A 21,026-nucleotide genomic window follows, 5' to 3' on the forward strand; every position below is an offset into this window, starting at 1 on the left:
ACTTAACCTCTCACTACTAAAAGCTTTCCGGGGTCAGACTAAGTGCAGCTTTAGTGTTGAGTAATGGAGCCTCAGTCAAAACAAGTTACATTTCTGTGTTTTTCAGGAAAGGAAGTCCTTGGTCGGTTCTCATGAACTCTGGGAAATGACAGTATGGGGAGGCAGACTCACACATTGGAAAGTTGTTTGGAAATGTGGTGGCTGGGTAATCTTTTTGTGGCAGTGGCTGCCAACGTGCCAATTGTCACTTTTTACGGAAACGTTTGAACACGCTTGTATGGCTGCTGCTATGATAACTGCTCTCTCTCAGTCCTTGCTTTATCACCTCTCCTCTGTACTCCAGCCAGTGATTGATGTGTTTGTCTTTTTTCTGATTCTGTCTCTGCAGGCCATTCGCTGCACACTAGTGAACTGCACATGTGAGTGTTTCCAGCCGGGGAAGATTCACCTACGCACATGTGACCAGTGCAAACATGGCTGGGTAGCTCACGGTGAGTGATTTCATTTTCATTTTTAGGTAGCTGGTGGGCGTATCTGAATATGTTGTAAATAAATATTAATTTAGTGACTGATGCTCGTATAACTATCTCCTGTTGCCGTGGTGAGAAGAGAGCTGCATATCAGTACACTGTGTAGAGAAATGTACAACTGTGTCATTTCTTACTCAGTGCAGCTGCTAGATTTTCTCCGACTAAAATCCAAATGTTTTTATACATTTTCCATAGAAGAAGACACTTTTCCTTTCTTGTTTGCTTCTGTATTTTGTGGTTGCTTTCAAAGGCTTGTTTTTGCACATTTGATTCATATAGAAAAGGGGGAAAAACCACAGACCAAAAGACAGAGAAAGAAGCAAGAGACCACACCTCATGAGTTTTTCAGGCGGGTAGAGGAAAAAGGGAGAGGAGGTGCACAAGTACAAAGGGAATGAGGAGGGGAAAAAAAGAAAAAAGAAAACACCTGTTTGGCTTGCGTCCGCACAAGAGCGAGCCATGGGCCCTTCAGCGATCGCACAGGACCCCATTGACTGTTTTTTAATCTCTCCCTCTGAACTGTCAGGCACCCATCTCTCCTCTCCCCCACTTTTCATTTCATGTCGGCATTGGCAGGGACTCTGACAAGTAGTTCTTCATTTTTTATTATGTTCGTGTCTGGCTGCGCTGTGTTGTCAGGCAAAGCGCTCGTCAGCAGGAAAAAGCCGTCCCAGGATCAGAGAGAGACCCAACCAGGTGTCACCCAGACAGGCAGGGGGGAAAGGGGGGAGGGAGAGAGGGAGGTATGAGGTAAGGGGAGAGAGAAGGATTGAGACGGAGAGGAAGAAAGAGATTTGTCCAGGTGTCGCGCAGACAGCCAGAGAAGGGAGAGGTGACTGAGGTTGAGATACAACGAGCAATGACAAAACCTAACCTGTACTCACAATCATACGACTCCTCTGCCCCGAGTTTCGCCCCTCAGGCAACATACAGGCTACCCTATTGCTGAAGTTTTTTTGTCTGTGTGCAGCGGAACATACACTGAAGATACTGCTGAGAAAAGTATATGGACATTTGAAATGTATCACACAGTATCAGTTTGCCTTTAAAGAAAGTTAACATGATTTTAAGAAGGGGTTGTACAATAATGAAGTTGTATCATTTAATTTTGTTATCCTTCCAATATTATGAAAAGCATGGCATCTAATTTAATACGTTTTTTTCATCCGTGGACCTCACTGTGCCCCCGCCCACTTTAAAGTCCATAGGACAAGATAACATAAGTAATGCAAGAAAAATGGGAGATGTGAGGGCGGTTTGAAAGTGCAAGAGATTAGATTAAATAGAAAGAATGGGAGATAATTACATTAATGTCAATGCTTTTATTTCATTGATATGTTCTTATCAGCTAGTGCTGACCGCGCAGTAGCCTCCTAAGGAAGATTTGAGCTGCAACTTGATCATTAACCGGGCCTGCGTTTGTGTGTGTTTTTCTTTTCTTCCTCCGCTTCACACAGCTTTAGACAAGCTCAGCACCCAGCACCTGTACCACCCCACCCAGGTGGAGATCGTTCAGTGCAACGTGGTGTTCGACATCAGCAGCCTGATGCTGTACGGCACCCAGGCCGTACCCGTCAGGCTGAAGATCCTGCTGGACCGCCTGTTCTCCGTGCTGAAGCAGGAAGAGGTGCTGCACATCCTGCACGGCCTGGGCTGGACCCTCAGAGACTACGTCAGGGGCTACATCCTGCAGGTCAGTGACCAACACACACGCTACAGAGCCCAACACATGTGAAGCATCATAAGGATGGAGCTTAAATGTCAAGATGGCATATTAGCTGAACTTACTCTCTGCAATCAAACAACTGTGTCCCTAAATGTGCATTTAGATTTCCCTGCAATTTTCTGTGATTTCAGAAAGTGGGGATAATGTTCACAGTGATCACTATCATTTCTTTTTCACCAAGTGTATCTACAAATCTTTCCAGCATTGCAATTATTTTGAGAGTTATTGATCACAAGCACAATGGTGACAATCTTGGCCACTTCAGTCCCATTGCACATCCATTTTCTTCACACTTTCCCTGTCGTTACTTCTACTTCAGTCTGCCCCCTCTGCCTGCCCTGTGAACACTATGCCCCTCCGCTGGAAAAAGGAAAGGGATAAAAAAAAAAAAAAGAATTGAGAAAAATGTCACGCCAGCAAACTATAAAACCACTGTAGTGTGTTTCCTCTCTCCATCCATCCTTCCCCCCCCTCACATATAATTGCAGTCAGACACGTTTCTCAATCAAAGGTACGGAGGTTTTGGTGTTGAAACCCAAACCGAAGTGTTCCTGAATGAATTAGTTAAGAGCAAGTGAACATGTGCATGTGGTTAGTGTGTGTGTGCGAGTGTGTGTGTGTGTGTGTGTGAAAGTGTGTGTGTGTGTGTGTGTGTGTGTGTGTGTGTGTGTGTGTGTGTGTGTGTGTGTGTGTGTGTGTGTGTGTGTGTGTGTGTGTGTGTGTGTGTGTGTGTGTGTGTGCACATGTGCTTATCTGTATGCGTATATGGCAGTGTAAGTGGAACAGCATGGTTCGTAGCGGCTTCTGTGATTCAGATTGAGATTCAGTATTTTTATTTTTAAGTTTTAAAGAACACTTATTTAATAAATATTCTAACAGTTATTTGAAACTACAGTTTTTTTGTAAATACTGTTTACAGCTTACAGTTACAATTTAAGACTTAGAATCCATATTTTAAAGACTCATACAAAATATTTATTAAAAATCTGAAAATCGAAAACAATCGAAAATAAAATTGAACTTATAATGTTTAAAATAATACAGTTAATATTTGTATTGCACATTTTAACTTCAACCTATATTAATATGTATGTATTTTGTTCTAATATGGTGTTATATACTCTCACAAAACCTAGTTTCCCTCTGGGATTAATGAAGTATTTTGATATAGTTCAATATATTCAATATTTAATATTGATATATTCTTCATTCTGAAAAAAATATTTTTGCTTAATTGAAACAAACATATGATTCCAAATATCAATAAATCAGTTTTGTATTTTTTTGCTTAACTGGTTTATTGGTTGGTCTATTAAATGTAGAGAAAATGCCCAAGAGTTTCTTATAACCCATCTTCAAATAAACCTTTTTAGTCTGATCAAAAACATACTCTTATAATATAATAATATGAAACACAAGCTGCAAATTAACAGAATATATTTGGACATGTTTACATTATAATAACAATTGTTGCGGGGTGATAATCCTACTAACCTTTCCATCTCTAAAAAGCATTCTCAGCATTAAATATCAATATTTTCCCTGAGGGAAAGTAACTAAAAGCTCCAAATCTGCAGTGTGAGAATGCCTTGTATTGAGTAACTGTGGTTCTCATAGTCGTAGAGTCTGTGTTTGTATCAGCTGGCTCTAATAGTCAGCTGGTGGGAGCACCGTTGCTCAACTGCTCAGCCTCATGTCACGCTACTGCTTAAATCCTCCAGATCTCCTCAGAAGGGCTTCAAAGGGGCCGCGGCCGGCGAGAGGCAGCCAGTCACTTAAGGACAGTAAGCAGTCATTGTACGGCCCTATTAGCCTGTAAGTAGCTATGAAATTCAATCATCTTCCCGAGCCTCCGGGCAACGCTTTGTGTCAGGGGTTTGTTCCCAACACCACGCCGTGCCAAATGAGAGATGAAATGAGAACAGCATTGCAGATGGAAGATAATAAGTTGTCTTTTTGATAGCGGTGTAGCATTATTTGGGGATGAATTACTTTCCCGTGATAGCAGTCAATTGCTCGCTTATACTGATTTTGAATTTGAATACGTGTTTAGGCCATAGGTTAATTACTATTTTAATGAGATATGCTTTAAATCTCGATAATTGTACAACAAAAACACCTACTTTTTATAAATTATAATCTAGTCAAGCCTTCCTATAACACATTTCACATAGTGTTTGACGGTTTTGGCTCTGATTTCCCTTCCCTCTATTAATATACCTCCTAATTTCACGCGACTAGTTTGTCACAATAACTTTCGGTTGAGAAAGAAAGAAATGTGTGTTTGTTGCATTATGTTTTTCTGGGTGTCAGTGCGTATGGGTGTCAGTGATGCGCCAGAGAACTCAGGACATTGAGCTGACAGAGTATAGCTGCAGCTCCTCTGATGCCTGACCACCTGAACGTATGTGCTGCAGGAAGAAGAAAAACACACTCTCAGATTTTCAACCAATCACAAAGCAGAAAAACACAGACGCTGTATGGCATCAGTATTCTGTCTTTAGACCAAAATATTCCCTCTCTATTTATTAAGCAAGCTAAACAGCGAACAGGTCAGAAATCATGTATCATATATACCCATAATGACACATTTGTATTGTTAGTGCTATGATTTAGGAAAGGAAAATGCCAGTGTTTTGGCCTAAATACAACACTTATCCTATCCAATAACAAAACTAGTCACAAATAAAATTTTAAGTTGTGTTCCGTGATATTTTAGACATATGAGGAGGTGGGTTTCTGTCTGTAAGTGCTTCTGACTAAGGTTGGGGATATTCAAGATGACATGAGGGAACGCTTAGCTGCTCTTCCTCAGCAAACACAGCTTCAATCATTGCATCACTTACAGTACGCGTACATTGACGTATGAAAAGTCTGGAACTGTCACTCAAGTTTTGATGATTTATCACAGAATCATCACTGTTTACCTCCCACATTCGCCCCAATGTATTCAGGGCACTACCATCATTAATACCACTGTTATCTGGTATTCTGCAGGAAAAATGTCAAACAGCAAAAGTAGAAATATGTCACCATAGCATTTTACACGAGGAAGAATTAATTGATGTCGACATCCAAGATCCACTTTGCCCTCTTCCGTCCTCTCTGCCATTTACTGCATGACAGGAGTAAACTCACCGTAGAAGTGTGACTAAATGTGCGTACACTTTGCAATTTTTCGATATAATAGGCTCCTTAAACTGCAGTCGTGAATCAATATTATTAAAAGCGAGATGGCTCATCAAGTGGTTAGAATTTAGATTTGTAAAGAAGAGGAATTATACATGACATCAATAACCATTAAAATGAATGATTGTCTTTGCTTTGAAGCCTGACCTTCAGTCTTATAGCTTCACTCTTGTTCACCAGCACATCCACACAGTCAGCTGCTATAGTATTACTATATCAAAATCTTGCAATAAAAAAAATATATATATATGTTCAATACCTACATATATCATATCAAAAAACTAAAAGGAACAGGAGCAAGAGGTAGCTTTTATTTATTGAAATTACATTTTTTTTTAAGAAAGAAGTCAAATAGCCTTTGTTTTAAGGCTTGAGACAATTCATAAATAAAATAATCTAAAGATTTTAAAACTGTCCTGTATATCCCTGATCTAACTTTGTGAGTGTGAAAACGTGAAAATCACAAAATGACAGCTCTGAGGTTACCACCTGAAAGTGATGACAGAAAGTTATGAGTGTCATATTTTTTTCTTCCTTTTACCCGTCTTTATTTCTCTGCTCTTTCACCGGTTTAAAAGTGAAATCCAAGGCATTTTGTGAACACCACAGACACACTGATTCATTGCTAAAATTCCTTGCCCCTTCACTTTGGCATGACTTTCCCCTCCTCCTCCTTCTCCTCTCCCCTTCATCCTTTCCTCCCTCCCATGTGCTCATCCCTCTCTCCTCTCCCATGGTTGTTTCCAGACAGACCCAAAGCCAATGTGCACCAGATGCCCCCGCCCCCCCCTCTCTCCGTCCCACGGCCTGTCACTGCTCACTACTGTGTTCGATACAGACAGATGGAATTGCTATCAGTCCTGGCTCCTCTCTTTGCCTCAGCCTCCCGTCTCCCACACTCCAAACACTGTCTCTTTTGCCTTCCTCTTTCTTATCCCTTACCAAGTGAAAAATAAGGAGAGAGAGGGAGTGGAAAGAGAGAGAGAGAGACACACACACACGAGACTTTGCAGCCAACATATGGACTAAAGCCCAGGGTTTTCCTGAGCGACATTCTCAGTAATGTTCTGTCCTTGTAGAACATTGGGCTGCCTCCACTTTTATGAGATGTGGTTTTCCTGACTCCACACGGCTTCCAGGAGACCCAGATGGAACCGCTAACAACCCCCACCACCGCCACGCAACCACACACACACACACTGTACACACATAAACAGTCTTAACCCTAATTGCACACACACTCGGAGGAAAGCAACTATCGGCGCACACACACACACAGCCACAAACTTGTTGTCTAGGATAGGCTTTGTTTCAGTGGCAGATGCCCGGGCATGAGGGTGTGTTTAAAGTGATCAATGCCGTAACATAAGCTCCTCAGAACTCTGCTTACTACTTATTTGGTTGAATATTTTTTTAACGAGCACGAACATCGGAGGTAGTTTTGGGACGGCCGCAGGGGGGCTGTGCTCTTATTAAAAAAAATAACTTGTGACTGTAATGTTGTACATGTGTACTTACACATGTGGAATATGAGATGTAATTACATGGATTAGGGTGCGACAGCATTCGTGTAAGACAGGAAACCATTTCCAGTTGCAGGTGGGTCCTGAGGCCGTAGTGAAGGTACCAACCGGTTCCTCTATAGTGGTTTAGAAGGGTATTTATTGAGTTAGAGTCACATTTCAACATTTCTCTCTTTTTTTTCTCTCCTCTCTCCGCACTCCCCCTCTCCATTTTCTGTCTCTCACTCTGTCAACTGTGAAGGGCACCATATCTCTTGATCCTCGCCTGAGAAACTTCCATTTTAGGTAGTCAAGCTCCGTGCAACAACATTTTTTGGACACAATCCCCTTCTCCAATCTCCTCCATACGGCACACTTGTAACCCCTATTTTCCTCCTGTCCTCCTCTCCACCCTCCATCACCTCCCCTTCGCTCAGAACCTGTTTTCTGTTATCACTACTTAATGCCTCACCCTGGGAGACGGACGGGGGAGAAAGCATTCTCCTAAGGTGGAAATTCTTACGTTCATATGGTTATGATTTGGTGGGGAGGTCAGGCTCGATTTTTGCTGGAAGGCTTATGGTTGGCTCTGTGCTGGCGGTGCTGGGCTGCAAGCACATCAAAGAGGGCCGGTGTACTGAATCAAGGTGATACTAACCCCCCCTCCCTCCTCTCCACTGCACACACACACACTTGTCCTTCCTCTTAAGAGTGTCTTCTCCCTTCTTATTCTCAATCGCTAGTAAGCCAGAGATAAAAGACTGATTTCAGATTAGAGGCTCAGTCAGAGAGGGGTAGCAGAGTATTATCAGCAAGGCATTCAAAACATTTGATAATAATTCTATATCAAAATAAATAAAACAGCTTAATCAACAAGAATAAATCAAGCATGCATTGCATCTTTAGTTGACAATCTGAAAGATCATGTCATGTTTGCAGGAGGTGTAAGAGTCACTTTTTCTCACAGCTTGCAGAGCTCAGAGCCAGCTCCTTACACAAAGTCCTGGCCGAGCCAAATCCTCAGTCCCTCGCTTTTGAATCCTGCATTCGAGCCTCAAATGAATTCAAGCTGGAGAAGCAAGGTTATGAGCAGGTTACATTGTATGCAGGAATTTGGGAAATAATTCCCCTTATATTGGATTTGGAAGGAGGTCTGAATTTAACCATGGATTCTACAAGGCCTCACAAGCTACCACGTTTAAAATTGATGGGAAGAAAAAAAATCATAGTGATAAATATTAGTATGAAAACAGTTTGGTTTGACTATTGATAACATCTTTCCCATGTTATCAAGTTGGTTCAGAGGAAAATTGCTCCCAACGAGACTAAGTCAAATGATTATTTTAGGGTCTATCTTTTCATGTATCTAAATCTACAAGAGTTGAAATGTATTTTGAGGTGCATTCCTTCTGATAAGCAGAGGTGCAGTGGTTTTCGGTGTATCTTGTTTTTCTTTGGCTACACAGTGGCCTGAGGAGAGGTTTTGCTGACTGATCCTTTTTTTTGGTCAAATAGCTGTCAAGCTTTTTAGATAATAACAGACCTGCAGGGACAGATGTGTGTACCGTGTGTGTTAGTGCATGATCATCCCCTTGCGTTCACATCGTTCACATCATACTGTCCTCCCCTCTGTCATTTTACACCAATTGAGTTGAACGCATCAGTCTCTTCTTTACATTTTCTGTTCTGTTTGGTCATTTTCATCCTCTCAAAACTTGACTTGTCTAATACATCTACTGCCGTCTCCTCTGTCACCTGTCCTTCCTGTCTTCAGCAGAGAATTAAGGATGTTTTCTCAGTGTGTGTACACTGGTCTTAGCTGTTATTAGCATCAGTGCTGTGTTATTTAGCGCGTTCACACCGGAGTACTTTTCCCACAATAGTTAATCAGAACTACGATATATTTGCGTTCACACCAAAAAGCATTATCTATACATTCAAGTTCCAAAAGGACACCATAGCTAAAGCAACAACATTCAATCTGTGATGTGCAAACCGCGCACACACATTATACAGTGTAAGACAATTACTATAATTACAAATATTATTTTTCCGAATTTGTAATAAAAGAGGTATTTATTTATATACGATGTGTTATTATTATTACTAATTAAAAAACCTAATTTCTGACTTTAATAATATTACATGCAGAGCAGTTTATATACTGCAGACTAGGATCACGGATGCTGCATCACAGGCCGTGATAAAGAGCCAATACACAAGTCAATTTCTCCTCAAGAGACACTTAAGTAATTACATTAGATTTTCAAATCGCTTTAATGCATCCATTACATGCTTGGTGGCCACATGTATATTTAAAAATGTTATTTTAAACTTAAAGTGGGGGACCCTATATCTGGTAAAAAAAAATTAAAAATCATGAATATTCTATATGAAAACGTATGGGAATGCCAGTCGCGCGCGTGTGTGTGTGTGTGTGTGTGTGTGTGTGTGTGTGTGTGTGTGTGTGTGTGTGTGTGTGTGTGTGTGTGTGTGTGTGTGTGCGTGCGCGCGAGTGTGTGTGTGTGTGTGCGCGAGTGGTGCTCTAATAAAATCTGATTGGGGATTTGGCATGCTGTGCAGCGCAAACATGGGAAGTGAAAATGATATGTTTAACATACATGGTCAAGTCTAGGGGCCCCCATGGGATCCCAGTAGGGGTTTGATCAAACTCCACTCCGCTACGCTACACACACACACAGTATATAAGCGCCACCTTCTTACCCATTTCCCTCTCAAATCCCCATGATAAGGCTGACTTCAAAGCCTCGCAACCAATCCTACAGCTTTATCCGAGATGCTGGGCTTGATTCACTGGCTGCATCTCTTCCCATGGCCCCCACCACACACACAACCGTATTCCCTTTCAATCTATATCTGAGAAAAGCATTGCTATGTCCACCTCGTGGTGTCTCCAAATGTAAGTGAGAAAAAGGGGCCACCAGTGCTTTTATTCTCCCCTCTTAACTTCTCCTGGCATGTCATAATTAGAATAAAAAGGAATATTCCCCCTGTGTTAATGGGGTGCTCTCTTCCCCCTCATCCCCTCTGAACACCCTGTTCCTCCCGCCTGCTCCATGTGATATGCTCTACGCAGATCAGTGTAGAGGGATCTCCGGTTCTCTCACTGCACATTTGCCTTTCTCTTTTTACCCAGTGTCAATGCCTCGGGAGAATTCCCTCAACAGGTCCTCGCTGCCTCCCTTGTGCTGCTGAAGCCAGCAACGCACCCTAATTGAAACTGGAAAACTGCCAGCCTGCTTATCAGGAATTTTTATTTACCTCTGCCAGGCTCTGCCCTCTTTTCTTTTCAAAGAGGGCCATGTTATAATTACCTCCTCAAACAGAATCCCTCTCTTTCTGTCAGCGTCCCTCGCTCCGTATATCCCTTTTCATAAGTTATAATATCCTGTCTCGCCTGCGCTGGAAGGCGGAAATGGCTTCTGACTTCTGAAGTGGCTTTTCAGGGGGCTACGGGTGTTTGTTGCTGCACGGGGAAATTGAATTTTACTTCAAGGTCAGCGACACTAATGATAGTGTGGGAAGGTGTTGATCTCGCAGGAGCGCTGGTTTGTCTAGCAGAACCCCATCGTATCGATCTGCACCAGAGATCCTACTCTTCATCGATTGTCACACGGAATTGTTCGGTGGAAATCACTGGTGTAGTACAGTATAAGCGGTGATTTGGGACTGCGGTTAATCTCAGGGGTCACTACTTATAGACAGGAAATAAATGAATGTTTCGCACAAAAAGAACACTGAGGAATGTGATAAGTCTCACAAACGGAGTAAACACCTGGTGCAAATAATGAACAGCACTAGAAGATATATGATATAAGCCTCCCCACAGTATGACAGATGCTTAATATAGCAGTTGAAGTACTCTCTAAATACCACTTGAGAAGCCAAAACTGTGCCCTAAACTCACACATACTCTTGCTGTTAAGGCTCCAACATACACCCACCATTACACCAACACACACATAGAGAGTGTACATTTTAACCAATCACTTTCATGATTCACCGCTGCTTGTTTGCAAGATGGTTAGTTATGGGTAGGTGCCCTGCGGTGTGAGCGAATGTGTGTCACTTCCCCCACAAATGGAAACATTTAGACACTGAAGAGTGTCCTGAGGTGAGAGCTGTAAGAAGCTCTCACTCATAAAGTAGCGGGGAGGCAGCCTGTGGAGGAAATGAGCTCGGCAGACTGGTGGAGGGAGAAGAGCGTGACACACACTGAAGGACCTCACACACATCCATATACACACAAACATGCTGGTGAACCACGCACTGGCGACTGCTGGGGTTGTTATTTTGCACCGTGTCTGTCACCATCTCGTTTTTCACCGACGGCCCCAGCTGTGTTTGGCTTCCTGTGTTCCTACTGTGGCGTCTTGGCAAAATGGACAGAGGTGTTACTGTGTACATCCATGTTGTTTGGCGGTGGTTAAAAGGTTGACTGACCTCACCATGAACTAAGAGCGGTTCTGAAACACCTGTGGACGTTTACTGCAGAGTACAAAATAATGTGGGACGGTTGCTGAAAAATAATGGAGCGTCTCATTTTAGACTCCAGAAAATAAATTCAGTCTCTTATAGTGCTACCCAGTATCTCTCTCGTTTTGACGTGTTGTGCATGAGCACCTTTATTAAGCAGGATGACCTGTCGGGGAGGGGGAGGTGATGACTACCCCCGCCCTCCACATATCCTCATTCTCTGGTCTCCTCTACCAATTGGTCTGGCTTCACTTCACCTCCGACAGGAGAGGAGAGGTACTGTAGACGGAGGTGTTTGAGGAGAGGAGGAGGAGATGATGAGGGGGGGGAGCCTCACCGTGAAGGGCCTAAAGAAACTTCAAAGTCAGTTGAATCCCGTCGTAGGTCAGCCTGTTTTAACGGGAATGTGTATTAGCATGCGTTTGCGGGCTTAAATACATTTTTTGTTTGTTTGTTTGTTTTTTATCCCCAGCCATGCCAATAAACAATCAGTGCATTAAGTGGCGAGCAAATGGAATCAATTCATCCAGTTTTGCGCAGATGAGTGCAGAAAATGAGGCGTGAAGCAGCCGCTCTCTGTGTTTGGAGTGGATAATTAGGAGCCCATTATAGGGCATCTCAGCATGGTGCTACTCTGATTGTTTATTAGAATTTCACGAAGGAGAGGGAGAGAGAGAGAAAAGGGGACTAATAGTAGTACTAAATGGATAATAAATGGATACCAAACTAAGACACACACACACATGCAGCAGGGTGAATGCCAGCCCCTGGGCCTCCTACAAAAAGGGCTCTTGTAAAAGTGGGGGAAAAAAATAAAAATCTCCACCAGCGCTGTGCATATGCTTGGCTCCGTCCTCTTAAAGACTGTCTTATTAAATGGGTAAGTGGCTGAGTGCTGGGACCACCAAGCAAGCCGTGCTGTCACTGGCACACTGCACTCTGCGGGTGGAGTGCCGCAGGCGCAGACAGGATATGATACAGGGTCACCAGAAATGATGCTTTAACACTTGGTGATACATCAGTTCCCAGCACTCAGCGCTCAGCCTGCCAGTGGCCTTTCTGAGACTTTTCGAGTCAGGCACCTTTTTGTTGTAAAAGACGAAAAGAGCTCAGTTGTAGCCTCTACATTCTACCTTGAAAGTGTCTGTGTGTGTGTGTAGTTGTGTGTGTTGGAAGGCAAAGGCAGTAATCCACAAAGACAACAGGGCCTTCTGAAGAAGGAAGATCAATAGACTGCTACAGGTGACTGGGCTCAGTGAGCAGAGACACATGCATGCAGGCCAGCACACACAAACACACACATTCAGGCGTAGGCACATGCACCAGTAAGTACTAGTGGCATGCACTCTTCTGTGTTATCTCCACCTAACCTCTGGTTTACACTGTTTGTGTGCGTGTGTGTACACTCACACACACAAACGAGTCTTGCGCTCTCATCTTCAGGATCTAAGGCTCATTGCCAACTGGCGCTTTAGTGCCAGGCACTGCCTTATCACCTCCCCGGCGCACACACACACACACACACATACTTGCATTCTGACTCACATGTGCACTTTAAACAACCTTGTTGCAAGGGTTTGTGCACAGGCACTCACACACAGTTGTACACGATGATCTACCCTGCACATAAACAAAGATAAGAGCAGGAACGGTCAGCGCAAGGCCCCAAGAGGTACAAAGCTATTACTGCGAGACCACAGTCGCGTGGCTGCGTGTGTGTGTGTGTGTGTGTGTGTGTGCACTCGTGTTTATGTTTATGTAGAGCCAGTTACAAAGGGGAGCTCCGGGAGCAGCAGCTTGGAGTTTCGTGCGTCACCACCATTTGCCAGTGTTGCAGCACTAGCCACTGCTAGGTGTTGAACTCCTCTCTGACTTCCTGTCAAAGTGTTTGCCACCAGCCGTCACAGATCAGAAGGGATCTGACAGTGTAATCACAGCAAGTCACCGAACAATGTGCCAAAGGGCCTTGACAATTCGACAATGACTTTGCCAGCTGCCAGTGTCTCACATTAAGCATGGAATCACACCTTTGTCAAGCAGTGCGGCCTACTTAGGTATGGGGTGTGCTGTCTCCATCTTGATCCCTGACACAAATCCAGCCCATTGAGGTGGCACGGTGCAAAGCGTTTTCCCACTTTGCCAAGCTGACAAACCTAATTACTCTGCTAAAATTCCTGGGATCAGACCTAGATCAAGTCTCCTTAGTACTGCGAGCTGCACACCCAGTATCCCTCAGGAAAGGAATTTCTCCGGATTCGATTGATTTCCCAGATTCCCAGGTCTGAGCAGAGAACATGTCCCAAAGCTTTACAACTATACTCACTGAAATTCCCGTAGTGTTATATTTAGACCTATAGCGAATATTGGTTTGAAAATATATGTGTTGCCTGTTGAGTGAGGTGAAATCTCATTACCTATTTACTGGCTTTAAAAACCTTGAGGCAAGCGTACAAACTGTAGTAAAAGTTTGCCAGTGGCGACATCTATGACTCAACTTGCCATTTATTAATATTTTAAGAGGTTAGTACAGGTTCATTTTCTATACAAAATCAATCTCTTTTCAACACAGCATGATTTGAAAGCTATAAATAGTCGGTTTCAGGCACTTTTCTCTGGCAGTGAAGCAACAGTGGAGTGAATTCCAAAGCATTATGACCGCATCAGCTCCTTCAGCTCTTTGAAAGAATTGAGGACAGAGTGTGTTGTTATCAGAGCGAAGGCCTAGCCACCTTCTCCCTTTATGGGCATGTTTCGCTAATCTCGCTACTGGCCTCTACTTTTTAAGTCGAAACAGGTGTTGCACTCATAACGCAATCGTGTATGAGTGCAAGCATCTCAGATCATACTCCTCCTAGGAAGTGTTTTCTTTGCAGATTCCTTTCGTGGCTAGCAGGCCTACACCTTGTTTCAGATGAGTTTGAGAAATGACGACGAGTCATTATCCATTTTGATAAGGGTGTTATTTTAAGATGGGGTCAGATAGACTTGTTACATGTCAACAAAGCAATGAAGAACTCATGTGCTGGCACTGAACAAGTCAAGACAAAAGTCAGGTCTGTTGTAAGTCACATCTCATCATGTCTGTTTTTGCCATCTACTGTGTGCGTGTTAGCAGGTGGGTGAGTTTTATTGTCTTAGTTCAAATAAAAGCGATTTAAAGTAAAAATCAATCTGGCAAAAGACCTAGAGAAGTTTTCTGCGTCGCTACCCTCCTCTCTGGCTTTTCTTCCATTTTCATGTCTAAGGATGAAGAGATTAAAGGAAGGCCATGTCTCAACCCTGAAGAACTGCCATCACTCAAAGAAGAGCAGTGCCAAGCTTCTCTCTCCTTCTCTGTCTCTGTATCTGTTGGATACGCAACATCCCCTGGTGCTCTTTGGCCAGTCTCTTCTTCCACTCACACACACATCACACACATGATTTACTGTCATACAATGCTGTGTGTGCCTGTATGCATGCGTGTGAGGTAATGTGTGCTCACATATGTGTTCTGTGTGCATGGCAGCGGCCACATCAAACACAGTGAAGCAGCACATTACCCCATCCATCCTCATCCCGCCGTAGTGATTCTAATACAGAAAACAAAAAAGGTACAATTCCAAAACCTGAAAAAGAGAATAAATAAAAAGAAAAGGCAGACTACATCTGGCACAATGTCTGTACTTAAGGTTTCCAAGTATGTGTCTGGGGAGGAGATCTGGTGGGACGGAGCCTCAGTCGGCTTGGAAGCAGTAGAAGCGGATGTCACACTGGAAATTTATACGGTGCGGTTCAGGGAGCAACGGCTGTAAATTGACAAGTGATGCTTGTGAGCAGCGTTACCCGTCTGTTTCCCTTTCTCTCATCTTCTGTCTTTTTCCGCTCATCTTTTCTTCTCTTAGCGTAGCTGTTACTTCATACATCTGTGCTTGCCCCGAGCATTATTGTTAACGGGTGAGAGATACAAAAACACGCCAGAAGACAAAAGCGGGAGGAGGTAGCTGTGCGCAGAGACGTGGGAGAAGTGTACTTACAAAACATATGAAGTACATCTGTAGCCTTTAATCTTTAAGCAATATTTTTGTTTGAATGAATGTGACACTGAAGTCCTGTTTTGGCAGGGATAAGACAAAATGAAGGGGGAGCTGTAATACAAGTCGAAAAAAATGTAATCAGCAAAACCTGGAAAAACAGTACGGAAAGAAAATTACCAACATTAACTACAATCCCTGTCCTTTCTTCCTGGAAAAATGTTTTGTATAGCCGAGGCTATTAGGCTGAGTGTGTGTGTGTGCATCTGTGTTCACAGTGGTGTGTGTGTATCTGTGCTAGAGTTTGATCGGGTCATTCTACTGTATAAATGTCTCTAATGGCAGCACTCTTTTTAATAATGCAGGAACCTCTTTTCTCTGTCCCTCCTTGCCATCACATCATGTTTGGAGTGACAGCCACATGAGCCACCATTCCCTCTCCACTCACAGTAGGTCACCAAGACAGAGAGAGAGAGAGTGAGCGGGAGAGAGAGAGAGAGAGGGGGAGAGAGAGAGAGAGAGAGAGAGAAGCCTAGACCAAGAGACTGGAATATAATACTGAAAGCACACAATGAGGAAAGACGATTGGCTACCTCAGTAGTTTAGCAGTTGAAGACAGTTTTGGACTGCAGAGAGAGGCTGTAGACAAAGATCAATTGTGGTTTAATGATTCACCAATTCTAGGATTGGATTTGCAATTTTGAGGTTACATCTACTCTACTCTAAAGAAAAAAAGAACATTGATATCATCAGTCTTGATTTATAAAAAGAAAATTCTAAATAACCCTAATTTAATTTTAAAGACTGTGTAATCTAATATTATGTTTTAATAACATGAGTAAAAAAACAAATAAGTAAGAAAACATGTATTTTCTTGGGCGCCCTGGTGGCACTGTAGTTAATAATCACATCAAAACATTCAGTTTGTACAACTCTTTCGCTCCCAGCGTTTTCTGTCTTTGTTTTGACTTTTAAATAGACTGCAGCCCGACAAAATAATCCCTTTTTAAAGAACATGGCCATAATGCTGTATTTCCACAGGGATGATAACTGAAATGAAACTTGCACAGAAACAAAGAAAGCCTTGGATAAATAAAAGACAACTAAAATAATATTACAAATTGAGCCGTCTTCTAAACAACATGCCACAGTTCCAGTGTGTCCATGTGGAGCGCATGTGTTGCAGGAGTTTGTGGAGCACCACAGAACTGTAATCCATGCCACAATCTGACAAAGAAACAATACAACTAGTGGATGTTCACAAAACATCTAATCCATTTTATTTTGTACTTTGAAATCATCATACACTCAAGTCAATCCCTCTGAAAGGATGATTGTCTCGGTGCTACTGCCTCACTGTACGAGTCGTTGCTAACGCTGCCTGGGCAATGACATCTGCTAGTCTTAGCTTTTCTCCCAGCAGCACCGCCGCACACCAATTGAGAGCAGACAGATGCCAAGACCACTGTGGCAGCGCTGTCTTGCTCACTTTTTTTCCTCCCAGTGTACCAATTCTCTGTGATATGGGAAACATGCTGTCACATCTGGGCCTTCCAGGGAGAAAGAGACGTGAAGGGAGTGATAATATGAGACAAGGATGGGTGAAAGGATCATCAGGGCGCACAGAGAGGAACTCTCACTCCGCCGCTTTCGTGCACACACACACATGTGATGTGTCACAGGCCCAAACATCAATGTGGGCGCCGTGAGGATGATGCCCCTTCAGGGTGACAGCGTGATAAGACGGGTGTATTATATTGTAGCACCAGTGCAGCATGGTGCGCGTTACTTACCGCACCCCTACCTCGTCTCTTCCGCTCTTTCCCCCTCTCATTAACCTCGTCTCTGATTGCCCCCAGGACTCCCTTGTGCTAATTAGAGGGGGGAAATATGTCTACGATGCATGCACTATTGTACAAACACACACACACGCGCGCGCGCTTCTGCGCAACTGACAGCCAGGCTTCTGTAACTGGAGGTGTGAGAAAGACTCATCTGCTATTGTGTTTCATCTGCGTTGTGAACGTGTTGGCAACCGCAGGGTTAACCCCAGCAGGTGGCAGTTAGCAGCACTGTTGATCCCTTTTACACAGACAGCCTTCATCTCCGTAGTGCGCACCTCTTGATTTAGCCGCGCTAATTCAAGAAGTGAGCGTTTTGTCTCAACATGACACAATTAGGGCTGAACAGGAGATGAAACTGTGAATTGATCATTTCATTTTTTCTCCACCTTGTCACTCACTTAAAATAAGGGGTACTACTATTATATTACAGACAGAGTAATAACAATTCCTAATGAGATATTTAAATAGGATCAGACAGAAAAAACTATAACAATAATGTAATTCCTTTATATTTTAATGAGGATTGACCTCTTGTGGTTAGGCGCTTAGGTTGTAGATTAAATCGCTTCACACACACACACACACACACACACACACACACACACAAAGACTCCCACAATGACTTTTCAGATCCACGGTGAATTAAAGCCTATTGACAGAGAAGCTGTGCGACGTCTTCCAGCGCAGACATTTCTAACTGCACTTTGAAATCTTTATTCAGAAGGCTTTTGTGTTCTGGGGAGCCATTTGTGAATGAAGAAAGCACCCGTTTTCTTTTTTTTGTTTGACATGCTGTTAGGGACAAGCGCAAACATGTTATGGGAGTTGTACAGCAAATAGCCATTTGTACCTGAACTGGACCTGGGATGAACTGGGGAATAAAGAAAGAGAGGGACGAAGAGAGGGGGGTATAGATAGAGGGAGGCAGGGGAGGGGATGGAGAGCTGAAAAGGAGTATTTAAGAGCACTTGAGTGCCAGCGTAGATGTAGTCACTTCTCCCAGTGGACAAAACCGGGCCCCTATGCACCATGGCATGATTTTTCACTTTAGCAAGCACCACTCAGTCCACCTCCTTCAGTCCCCCTCTCCTTTCTCCTCTTCTCTCAGTCACTGCGTGCTTCAATGACTCCATCATTCCCTTTCATTCACTCTGACTACAAGGGCACAAGTGCACACACTCACAAACACAGGCACGCACACACACAGTTTGACCCATTTGCCCCCCTGCCATGGGTAGTAAATAATTCCATTGTGAGGGCCATTAGCGAGTATCTCAAGGGTTAAGAGGGGAAATACACAGGCAGTCAGATGGGCGATTAGACAATAAGAAGATGAAATGTCTACTATTGTTTGGTTGCTTATTGTTTCACAGAGCTCACATTAGACCCGTGGCTAATTCATATGCTTAATGTCCTTTTATATGCCCAGTCTTTTTCTTCTCAAGAGGCCACATACTGCAGAGATGAAGACATTTACACACACATGCACAGACATACACACACGCATTTTGTGCTGCTACCTCTCACATGTGGCAGCAGGTTACTCTGCCAAAATCTAATGACCAACAGACCCGGTTCCCATCACGGTTTAGGATTCAACATCCCTTCAGACTTAAGGAAATGTAAGATGTAATTATGCAAAGTATAGAGAGGGCAGAGCCAAAACTCTTCGCCTGTCCTCGTGCATTCCAACAGAAAAACTGAACTTGTGTGTGTGTTAATGCATTTGTGTGTGTTGCTCTATGAGTAGGGCCTAAAGCAATACAGCTTACCATCTCAGTAGAGGACTGCACCTTACATGGCTACAGTACAGTCTTGCCAGTGACATAGCCTTCTAAGAATTAGTGTCACCAAGCCAGAAAGCTCACTGAGGAGACTGACTAGGAACAAAGCAATTCATCTTAATTGTGTCTAGACGTGTGTCAGCGCATGACTTGTGTGTGTGGTGTGTGTTTATGTGTCTGTATCTCCATGCAGCCAGTCAGTGCGCATGAACCTGCGGACACACTAACTGGTCCTCTGAGCATTTAGTTCAGCCACTGTCAGAGGGATCCTTGTATTTTTCCACAGGCATGTCAGAGGATTACACAGTCCCTCTGCTGTTTCACTGACCTCCCCTTGCAGTGTACACACACACACACACACACACACACACACACACACACACACACACACACACACACACACACACACACACACACACACACACACACACACACACACACACACACACACACACACACACACACACACACACACACACACACACACACACACACACACACACACACACACACACACACACACACACACACACACACACACACACACACACACACACACACACACATCAAAGCAGCTCAGCGTAGTGCCCAGCACTGAGCTAGGGGCACACTGGCCTACTCACTCAGCAGGCCGTTGGCACACACTCCACATCTGCCTGCAGGGATTGCCAATGGCAAATATGGCTTGTGTGTGTGTGTGTGTAGAAGTGTGTTCATTTATAAGAAAAAAATATGTATTTTGTGCTTTGTAGTCGGTGTTTACAAATACTTATATTGCACATCGTGTGGTTAAAAAAGGCGGCAGTTTCTTTTTAAAAATAATAATAATATTACAAAATTGACAACCATTACATCTAAAACATATAATATATCTTTTTGGTAGGCCCAAAGCCTAGCATTTGGGGAAAAAACATAAATTTCAATCAGACAGTATGTCAACTAGAAGCCAAGACCCCATTCCAAAAATGTTATTGTACAAAAAACCGAACTACAAAAAACACTGCTCCTCTGGTGCTCTTATTTTCCGATTTTTCTATAAAAAGGAAAATTAAGTGCCTTTAAAAAAACAACACAGACAGGATAATGAATGGGATACGAAGTTTCCTAGCATTCCCAATTATTAACTGTCAATCAAACTTGTTTTCAATGCTAGCTCACTCAGACATCGGAGGAGGGAAAACTTGATACATGTAAATGGGTATTGGGTAGCAATCTACAAGAGTTATAATGCAACATGAATTTTTAAAGCACCTAAGCACATTGGCTGGGGAAAATATATGGTGCGTGTGAATTATCCCCGATCAATATATAGAGTTTAGCAGTAACAAGGTTCCTAATTACGCCCCCGTTTGACCACACGCTCACCTCTTCTCTCACCTTTTTGTTTTCTTCTCTTTCCAAGCTCTGCTAACATCCCACTCTTCCTCTGTCAGGCGGTTGGCCTACACACAGGGCAACTATATGAGTACAATACAAATCAATGGGTTAACACATTAACACACAGACAAACAGCAGACAAGGTAAGGGCATCAGGACCTTTAACCCATACATCTCAAGCCCTCCAGGTTGATCAATAGTCAGAAAAATAGCATTACCAACCCATCGCACTTTCCATCTCCACTAATCATTCTTTCAATGCTATCTCGTCCACCCCTTCCCCTTTTCTTCTGCGGCAGAGAGGGAAGTTTATTTCCCAGAGCTCCTTAGAAATCCCAGAAGCCTGTATGCCCCCGTCTCACCTCCAAGCCACAGCCAGACACCCTGTTAAAGGCTATTACTATCGTTAGCTCCCAACAAGACTCAGACAGAACCTGAACATTATCTAATCCATACTTATTGCATCTGGGTTCCTCTCACAGCCTTGTAATTCATATGGAGAGACATATTAGTGCGACATATTAGGCTGGCAACAGCTCTACGAGGTGAGATGCTACACTGACACTA

At 43.3% G+C, this 21,026-nt stretch overlaps 1 protein-coding gene and 1 long non-coding RNA gene across 2 annotated transcripts in view; one reads left to right on the forward strand and one right to left on the reverse strand.

The window, feature by feature from the left end:
• The window catches only part of bnc2 (basonuclin 2), a 92,865-nt gene that overhangs the window by 48,050 nt on the left and 23,789 nt on the right, over window positions 1–21,026 (forward strand). The window contains 2 exon segments of the mRNA XM_034130149.1: window positions 389–491; window positions 1,988–2,223. Coding sequence (XP_033986040.1) covers window positions 389–491; window positions 1,988–2,223 — 339 coding nt within the window.
• LOC117482150 overlaps window positions 20,471–21,026 on the reverse strand; it is a 102,709-nt gene continuing 102,153 nt past the window's right edge. Inside the window, exon 4 of the long non-coding RNA XR_004555839.1 lies at window positions 20,471–20,524. This is a non-coding gene — a long non-coding RNA (uncharacterized LOC117482150). The remainder of the gene's footprint in view (window positions 20,525–21,026) is intronic.

The sequence above is a fragment of the Trematomus bernacchii genome, unplaced genomic scaffold, assembly GCF_902827165.1.
Source record: "Trematomus bernacchii unplaced genomic scaffold, fTreBer1.1, whole genome shotgun sequence".
In the NCBI taxonomy this organism is placed as follows: domain Eukaryota; kingdom Metazoa; phylum Chordata; class Actinopteri; order Perciformes; family Nototheniidae; genus Trematomus; species Trematomus bernacchii.